The sequence below is a fragment of the Monopterus albus genome, unplaced genomic scaffold (assembly GCF_001952655.1).
Source record: "Monopterus albus unplaced genomic scaffold, M_albus_1.0 scaffold216.1, whole genome shotgun sequence".
NCBI classification, from domain to species: domain Eukaryota; kingdom Metazoa; phylum Chordata; class Actinopteri; order Synbranchiformes; family Synbranchidae; genus Monopterus; species Monopterus albus.
This window is the reverse complement of record NW_018128096.1, coordinates 604,696-614,367: the sequence shown is the minus strand read 5'-3', so window position 1 is coordinate 614,367 and position 9,672 is coordinate 604,696. Positions and strand designations below refer to the sequence as shown.

Sequence of the window (9,672 nt, the reverse complement as noted above, 5' to 3'; positions counted from 1 at the left end):
TGTGTTCACAATCACTTCCTTTATGAGAATCATTTCCTTGTTTTCGTAAGCTTTTAAGAAAATCTTATGATGTGTAATGACAGTCTACTGTTCCTGTTGTTTGTGTTGAGGCACAACAAACAACTGTTCATCATTCAGTGAATAGATTTTGAATGCGGTGTTTCCACTAACTGTATAACCACTTAATGAAGAGCTATGGCCCGTTTGCTTGTGTCAAAGGATAGCTCACATTTTCTGAACCTGCTTGAGATATGTAGGTAGATTTTTTTTAACACACATTCTTGAGATGTTCTCCTGTGGGAAACTTCCACTTCCCCTTGCAAGAAGTAGATAGTTTTTCTATATTGAAAAGATGGGTTAAAATGCAAATTGTTTGAGTCCAATGTGCTATATTATCTTGTTCTGTGGAAGTAAAATGTTTCTTCTCTAACAAGAATATTAATGGGTGGAGTTACCTGAGAAGGAACCTACTCTTTCATTCTCTGTACTTACTGGATTTTCAGGAATAGGTTTTGAATATCTAGTAACAAACAAGTCTGAATTTGCCATTGCACCCTCTCTTAAAACCAGTGTGGTGTCTGCCTCTTTTGTGACTCTTCCAGAATTGCTCAAGCTCTCTGCTGCCTGGAAAATAAAGAGAAGAAGAAGAGGGACCTGATTCTGCCGATGACGCTAACACTAATTTCCCATTTTATGCAGGAGTAAAATGCTACTGGGAGACATATGGTAACCTCTGACCTTTGCATCTCTGCAGGGGATGTCCTGTATGAGCTGCTGCAGCACATCCTGAAGCAGAGGAAGCCCCATGTGTTTTACCCTTCTGCCTACTTCCCTGGGAACTCCTTCCACTCACTCACTGAAAGTGCTGTGCAGCACCTAAAGCTTGAAGGTCAGTCAGATAAACATAACTTTGTTCACACATACAGTCCATATGTTTTCAGCTCTCAAATTACATAGAATTCTTTTAAGCCAAGTTGTCTCTCTGCTTAATCAGATGGTGTTGTTTCAGTCACACTTGGAAACAGTGATGTTTACTATATCAGAATCAGAATCAGCTTTATTGGCCAGGTGTGTTGGACACAAGGAACTTGACTCTGGTACAGTGGCTCTCAACCCTTATCATAACCTTTATGCATAAATTACTGGAACCTACATAATTCAATCAGTGGGTCAAAAATATCATATTAGAATCAGTGTTTTGTTAATAATAAATATATGCAATTTTCATATGTTTTTCTAAAAAATATGCAGGACATTATACAGTGTATAAATCTGACAGACAAGTATGAACCGTTCCTATAATAGAAAATGCATATGGGTTATTTGGGTATAATGCAAAAACTTTACTGATATGACGAGCTAAACTATTAAACTACTTAACAACACGTGCACAAAGCTACAGTAGCTAATGTCTTGACATCTAATGTTAGCTAGCTATAAAGTAGGCTAATTTTATTAGAACAGCATACTGTATCAACTTAGTGATGTCATTTTTTGTGGTAAAAACTAAAGAAGTACCAAATGTAAAATTGTTTTGAAGTGTAATTAATGTATCTGAGTGATAGCAATGACAGGTGGATTCCACAGTAAAACTAGGGACATGACAGAAATAACTAAGTCTGCAGCAACTGTAAATAGTTTATTTTTTAACCACATTATGTAGTAAAACAAAAACTGTTTTAAGTAAAAGAGGTAAATAAAATGTTTAAATGGGCAATATTAAAAACTGAAATTTGTCACAAAAATATTGGCACAAAGCGGTAATTTTAGACCGTCTTATAAATCTAAATGACAGTATAGATTTGAATGAAAATCTACATACTTTAAGATGATCTTTTTGCATGTAGAGTATGGTGCTAATGATAGTATTAGTGCAAGGCAGCAGTCAGTCTATTTCCTCAGAAACACATGACTTTCACTTGGCACCTGTTTGTTGTGTTCAAGGAAGTGAAATACCTGAGACTGGTTTCTGGCTCTGATCTGAGGAAATGTGACATAGCACCAATCAGACAGGATGAAGCAGTAACATTATAGACTTCAAATGTTGACAGTAAAACCAGTTCTATGAGGAAATGTTGCTTTGTTTAAACAAGTACACCACACCACAAACTGCTCCAGTGGCATTGTGCAGACAGAGTGATTGTCTTCCTTGTTTAAAATGCCACTTTGTATGTTTTTCCACTGGTGCTGAATGAAAAAAGCTGATCAAAATTCAAAATGTTTCCACAAGCCAGAGAACTCTTGCCAAAACTGATCAAAAATAATCACGCTGCTCGTCCTAACTGTAGAATATTAGTGACACCTAGTGGTCTTGTATGAGGCCAGTACAGTAATAAGCAGCTTTTGAATTACTGGCAGTGTAGATAAATTACACCACAAGGAAACTATTGATAGCTACAATACACCACTCAAAATATCTGGAAAGATTATTATATTTGGGTCTTTTTTCACTTTCAACACTTGATACAACTTGAAATATGTGCCCTATGGGTGGACAATAATCAGGACATCCTGGAATAAAATGCAAGCCAATACATTAGTATGACTTTTTTTTTAAAGCTTTTATAATATTACATTTGAGTTGACTCTCAAGGAAGTGTTTTTTTCAGTTCTGTGGTCATGTGATACCAGAGTTTGTCAGAGTTGTGCTCTTTTCTCACTGTTACTCTCAGTGCAGCTGCTAGTCTCACCTTGATAGCCAGCATGTCTGAATGGTAAATGAAGAAAATGGTATTGTATACACCCACTGGTTTTTCTAACATCCCAAAAAAAGCTAGTTTCAGGCAACTGAGGGAATTATGGCTGAGCACGCAAATCTCCAAGTACACTGATATTTTGTACTCCAGTCTAATTAATTAAATGTATTATTTTCATAAAGGGCTGCAACTACCAATTAACATCACAGTTTTCAAGTGTTGAGGGTGATTTCTTGATTATGCTTTTTTTTCTGATTTTCTGATGCTTTTTTCTGATATTCCAGAGCCCAAAGGTATCAAGTTTAATATACTGCAAGATGCTGCTAATTCTCTCAACTGAGGAGTTGTAACCATCATATGGCATTTTTGCTCAAAAACTAGTTTAGAAAAATAATGTAAAATCAATTGATTGTTAAAGGTTGTAGATAGTGCAGGTATTTATACCTTTTGCAACCATAGAAACGGTACGACGGGGACCACATGGTACAGAGCCACTCCCCCAGCATCCACCAACCATCGAGCTGCGGCACCGCTCCCGTTCACCTCATCACCCAACCCCAAGACGATCCCTTGCGGAGGCCAACCACCCTCGCCCCACCAATGAAGACCCCCTCCAAACCTCCTCCCAGCTGCCTGACAGCAATCACCATCTTCCTGAGGAAATGTACCCTCTGTCATTGTCCCCAGCTGCAACGAATGGGCATTGTGCAACACCCCGAGAAGCCCCCTGCCCAGGCAGCCCTGTAGGCCAGGAGGTAGGCCCTCCTCGCATCATACAGCTCATGCCTAGCACGATCATGAATCCGCTGCTCCTCAGCCCAAGCAGGAACAGTGGGGGTACCAGCATGGACTTCAGGCAAAGTCGTAGCGGACCCCCATCTCAGGCCATGCTCGAAAATGGACGTGAAGGGAAAGTCCACAGTTACCATCATCAGATACCACTGGCACAGCAACAACAGCAGCCGCAGCATCTACTGCAGCAGCAGCAGGAGGAGGTGCTCTACAGGAACCATGTCATCATGCCCGTGTCTCCTCCTCCAGAGGAGCAGCAAATGCCTATCGGACGGATAGCAGGTAAGATTTAGTCCTCACAAGGCTAAAGGTTCTTCATTCACAATGTGAGCAGAGTTTTACATAGGTATGAACTTTAACTTATTTACTTATCTTGACATAAATGTCACAGTTTTGAAGGATAGAAACCTGACATGAGAATCTTTTCATTAAACCATCATCTCATGCACTCTGTGTTGCCCTGTCATGTCCCCTCAGACTGCAGACTGCTATGGGACTACGTCTACCAGCTTCTGTCAGACAGCAGGTACGAAAACTACATTCGTTGGGAGGATCCAGAGAACAAAGTCTTCCGCATCATGGACCCCAATGGCCTGGCCAGGCTCTGGGGTAATCATAAGGTAAACACACACTCAACAGGGTCCAAATAATCATGCACTGCTGTCTTTGATCTGTCTGTTTGTCAGTGAGCAGGAACATCCCAGATCAAGTCGGTCAAGTTTTTTACAGCAGTTTAGAAAATATTTAGTTTAAAGCTGCAAGAATGAAAATTTTTATGCTAACAATGACTCAAAAGACAATGCATCTAATTTTAGGAGTGAAGAACTCACAGAGAACTATCACCCAAACTTCAGCTAAACTGACTTATAAGCCCACAAACTGATGCTCTCAACAATCTTCGTTTCCAGCAAAAAAGCTCTAGTAAACCTGCGGTGCATTATTTACCCAACACCAGGAGAGGTGATAGACAAAGTTAGCACTGAAATTGTTGGGGAGAACCTAAAGATTCAGATGTTTTTCCCTGGACCTGGTGGAAACAAAACAGGGATTAATGAATGCAGTATTAGACTTGAATTTGCCTGGTGGACAAAAACATGACTCCAAATGAATGCTAATGTTGCTCCTTGTCCACTCCATAGTTAACATGTCAACTTGTATATGAAAATTAGATGTCACTGTTATGTTTGCAGTTTGTTTCTGCTGCCCCAAGTGCCCAAACCATAACTGAATGCAGCTTTAATGTTTCCAGTGACAAGACTTTAAAGCTGCAATAATTAGAATTTTTTCTACAAACTGGTCAAATTACTATGTAATATGAAAGGTGTTTTTCATAGAGATAAAGTCAAAGGCAACTAACTAACTGTCTGCTAAAAGTCTCCCATACGAGGATTGTAATGCAATAGATGACATGGCAGATGGGGTGTTTTCAGCTTATTGTGGAGTAACTCTGCTTCCCTGTGGGCAAAACATTAATAACAGGTTTAATGCCACAGAAAATCTAATCATGTTGAAAGTGATTTATTTTATTATTTTAGATCAGTATCACCACATTGTTTTTGACAAGTGTTGCCCTTTTACTTCTTACAGAACAGGACCAATATGACGTACGAGAAGATGTCACGAGCACTGAGACACTACTACAAACTGAATATTATCAGGAAAGAGCCTGGACAAAGACTTCTGTTCAGGTATATCCAGTTAACATCAACAACTACTTATAAAAATATCTGTTAAGCTAGTGACCATCAGCACCTCTTCAATAGCCAGTCAGTACTGACACAGTTGCAGCAAAAACCAGTGCAGGCCTAAATTAGCTCCCAGTCACTCCCTTTTGCTTCCAGAGAGAAGTGCAATTCATAAATATTCATATAACTTAGTTTGGATTACTGATCTAACACAATAAAAATAATAATAAAATAACAGGATTTTCAATGAACTACCAAACTAGTTTCCTTGTCTGTGTCATTTTCACCAGGTTCATGAAAACCCCTGATGAGATAATGAACGGACAGACAGACCGGCTAGAGCATCTGGAGTCCGACACAGATGAACAAATCTACATCAAAGAGGAATGCTGAGGAACTCTAAGAAAAAAATATCCATGAACTACCTACTATTACTACTACAGCCGCTGATGCCTTTCAGAAGCAGCCTGAACAATCGACGTTGAATTTGGAGTGCATGGTTTTTCGCTCATACAGTATCAGTCCTACAGGGGGAGATGAAATCTGATCTCTCTAATTATTGCCTTAGGATGACTGTTTCCTGAAATAAAAAGATGGACAAAGCTGAAAGGACATTCTAAATGTTCACTTTTCTGAATGAACTGCAAAAGCCAATCACTTTGTGGTTATATCACTTTATGATTTTTTTTTTTATTTTGTTTATTTTATTTTATTGTTTTTTTTTTTTGTTTGTTTGTTTTGTCTTTTCACATTCATTATACTATGAAATTTTGCTGTCTGTAAAAAGAAAACTGGGTCTGTGTGCGTGTGTGACAGGATTGTTTTCACTATGGAATAAACATTTTTGATTAAACTCTATCCTCATATGTAGAGTATGCTTATAATTTAAAATATTATCCAAGACATTTATCACCTTTTGTTCAATGTTTCATGTTTCTCTGGGTGGTGTTTGGGACAGTGATGCTACCTGAAGTACATGAAATATCCACATGATGGCAACAGTGGACAACTTTTAACTAGAGTAGACCCTGGTCAGGGTGGGTTCCCGCATCTACAACCCAGTTTTGGCTGCATTTGGACATTGTGGTGAAGAGTTATAGCATTTGACACCTGTCGAACCAACCCACTCATTTCAGCGGCTAGTAGCAGGAGAATGGCAAAGAATATTGCAGAACGAATAGTACCATTGTTTCCGGGGCGCTCCAAATGGGGTAGGTTGTGTTCTACCACCGTGAAGTTGGCCCCCCACCCAACGCAAAATAAGGCCAAAATGGTGTCATTCGTTTGTGCTGCAAAAAGTTTCATTTGTGCTGTTACGGTATTTGAGATATTAAACAATATCTTTGGTGGGTCATCCACAGGTCACTCGGCCCCACAGATAGCTCCAAATTGGACAAAAGTGGTGTCGTTCGTTTGTGCTTCGTTTGTGCTGGTTTGTGCAAAAAGTGTGTGCTGCCAGAAAATTAAAATGTATTTTATGAGTCAAAGAATGAAAGCTGTAATATCTCAAATACCGTAACAGCACAAACGAAACTTTTTGCAGCACAAACCAGGACAAACAAATGACACCATTTTAGCCTTATTTTGTGTTGGGTGGGGGGCCAACTTTACGGTGGTGTAGGTTCTAGGTTTGGTGAAGATTAGATGAAGTATGGAGAATAGGGAGTAGAAAAGCTGTTTTACAAAAAATTCAAAGTAGCGGAAAATCTAGTGAAACAGCAGTGGGCGGTCCCAGTGGCACAAACCTTTGGAACCTTCCAATAAATCCAAGAAAAAAATTTCTAGGCCTCACAGATCATGAGTTATTAATGAAAATGTAAAAAGATCACAAATGCCTATAGCTAACCACAAGGTGGTGCAATAGAGGTCATGTACCACGTTTTATGTTATCGTTAATACTTCTTGAGATACTCAGAAAGAAACCCTTGGGGGGAAAGTATTTTTCCATTCATTCCTGTGAAATTGCTGGTTTTTCACAATTTATGCGAAGTCATCGCACACTATTCCCAATGGGAAGACGTGACATACTTGAACTTGGTGCACCTTATCTCAAAAGCCACGGGAGGAGTAGCACTGCGAAACTTTGGCAGAAGAAAAATAAAACGTAATATAACAATAATAATAATAAGCCTACAGGAATTCAAGAGGTGCGCTATACTCCTTTGGGTATCCCACACCTAATCATATTGTTAGAGTCTCCATAAAAGTAAGTGTGCGCAGAGCTGAACAGAGAGAGTGGAAAGAGATGCGGAGGAGCAAAGACTGGAGAGTGAAGTGACTGGTCAGAATCGATCCCACTTTTGAGTTTTTTAAAATATATTAATTGCAGTTCAAGTATATATTCTGATTCTCTTGCCTCTGTGTGACTGCCACCAAACAAATGCGCACCAGTAGAGCGCCATTAAAGGCGTATTACCAGCCTAGCGGGCTTCTTTTTGGCTGTGGAATATCGGAGTAAAAGGACAGAAGTGGTTTGAATGAGGCATAATCGCCGCTATGCGGTGGATCACCTGCCCAAGCTGCCGCGTTGGGAAACGAATAGTCACGTTGATTTAGACAACGTTGTTTGATTTCATCCAGGAAAAATAAGCCACCACTCCCATTTTTTTCGCCAGTGCAGAACACAAATATCTCAGACGCAGCACTGGATTGTAGCAGCAGCTCTACAGATGACTTAAAGGGACATGAAGGTGTGGGAAGGGAGTGGGACAATTCCAGGTAAGTGCCATTCTTGCGACTTCAGCAGTCATTTACTGCCCTCTTTCGGTTGCTGTTAAATGTTTTCTCGCCGGTGGGTATGGGCGCACAGTCATGTGCAGAGAACCATTCAATCGAGGCAGACCATCAGCATAGCATCAATATCCAACCATTACTGAAACAATTACCGCAAAACTACACTGTAACAAATTGCTGTTAAAAAACGGCCAAATTCCAAAAGTAACATACTGTTTTCAGAATCAGAATCTGCATTATTGGCCAGGTGTGACGGACACACGAGGAATTTGACTCAGGTACATCGGCTCTCAATGTGCAAAACAATAAACCAGCATAAAGCTGTATAATATAACAAAATAGCAGTATTGACATCAATAAATAGTGCAAACAATGCAGACAACAAGGAATGTTCATTGAAATGAGATAAATAGGGATAAAAACAGAGTACTTAAAGCTAGAGACCTCTATGACTCTGTATAATCTGTACAATGTGTATATACACAGGTATTCTGAAAAAACTTAGAAAAAATCAACTGGACTAGATTTCTAAGTCGAAGACGTTTCACCTCTCATCCAAGAGGCTTCATCAGTTCTGACTGACTGGTGTTGAGCCGGAGATATTTATCCCCCTCGGTGGTGTTTTCAAAGGACTGAAACACCACAAGTCCACGGACTACAGGACCACCACCAGCATCATCAGCTGCCAGATGACCTCAACACCTTCTACACCCACTTTGAAACCCCCACTTTGTTTTCAAAGGACTGAAACACCACCGAGGGGGATAAATATCTCCGGCTCAACACTAGTCAGTCAGAACTGATGAAGCCTCAGACACATGCCTGCCCACCCGAGCAGAGACATGTCTGTGACACTGAAAATGTGTGATGTGACTGCAAAAGGGAACTCCTGTTGCTATGACATTGGGAGTTCCCCAGTATGCCAAGTCTGAATTGGACTGAGGGGGGCGCTGTTAGCACATGCCTCTTGTGACGCACAGGGTTGAGATGAAGGGGGCCGAGCCATCTCTGGAGCTTCTTTCTGTGGAGGAGACCAAGGGGAACCACAATATGACTGGCTGACATTGTGCCCAGTAAGTGCATCACAGACAAGGCTGTCACCTTTGTGCTGGGAGCGATGCGCTACAGGAGAGATAAAAGCACCTCTTGCCTGGCAGATGACAGCTTCGCCCTCATGCTGAGAGAGCCCAGCTGTGACCCCAGATAAGTGATTGTCTGACATGGCAGCGGCGAACTCTTTTCCCAGTTCACTTCAAAACCCAGCTGGGGGCCAGAAAATAACTGAAGGGCAACCAGTTATATATTGAAAATGTGCACAACATCCCTGGGAGGGCTCTCAGGGCATGTGCCAGCGAGCTGGCTGATGTTCTCACCACCATCTTCAACCTCTCTCTCAGCCAGAGCATCGTTCCCACCTGCTTTAAGACCACAACCATCGTCCCCCTTCCCAAGAAGAGCCCGGTCACCTGCCTGAACGACTACAGGCCAGTGGCACTCACCCCAATTATTATGAAGTGTTTTGAGAGAGTGGTGCTGGCCCGCATTCAGAGCAGTATACTGGGCACCCTGGATCCCCTGCAGTATGCCTACTGGCCCAACAGGACCACCTCAGACGCCTACGCAGCTGCACTCCACTATTCCCTTTCTCACCTGGAAAATGGAGACTCCTACATCAGGATACTCTTCATTGACTACAGCTCCACCTTCAACACAGTTGTCCCCCACAAACTCACCCACAAACTGTCCACACTGGGTCTGCACCCCAC

At 41.2% G+C, this 9,672-nt stretch overlaps 1 protein-coding gene across 3 annotated transcripts in view; it reads left to right on the top strand.

The window, feature by feature from the left end:
• Positions 1-5,901, top strand: part of etv6 (ETS variant transcription factor 6) — a 67,507-nt gene extending 61,606 nt beyond the window's left edge. For 2 of the 3 annotated variants that reach the window (XM_020619170.1, XM_020619171.1), the window contains 5 exons: positions 755-889; positions 3,156-3,770; positions 3,966-4,108; positions 5,076-5,176; positions 5,464-5,900. In XM_020619170.1, the coding sequence (XP_020474826.1) occupies positions 755-889; positions 3,156-3,770; positions 3,966-4,108; positions 5,076-5,176; positions 5,464-5,566 (1,097 nt within the window). In that variant the 3' untranslated portion in view covers positions 5,567-5,900. Of the gene's footprint in view, positions 1-754; positions 890-3,155; positions 3,771-3,965; positions 4,109-5,075; positions 5,177-5,463 lie in introns of all 3 variants that reach the window. The other variant, XM_020619169.1, reaches the window with a different exon arrangement.
• Positions 5,902-9,672: the final 3,771 nt, after the last annotated feature.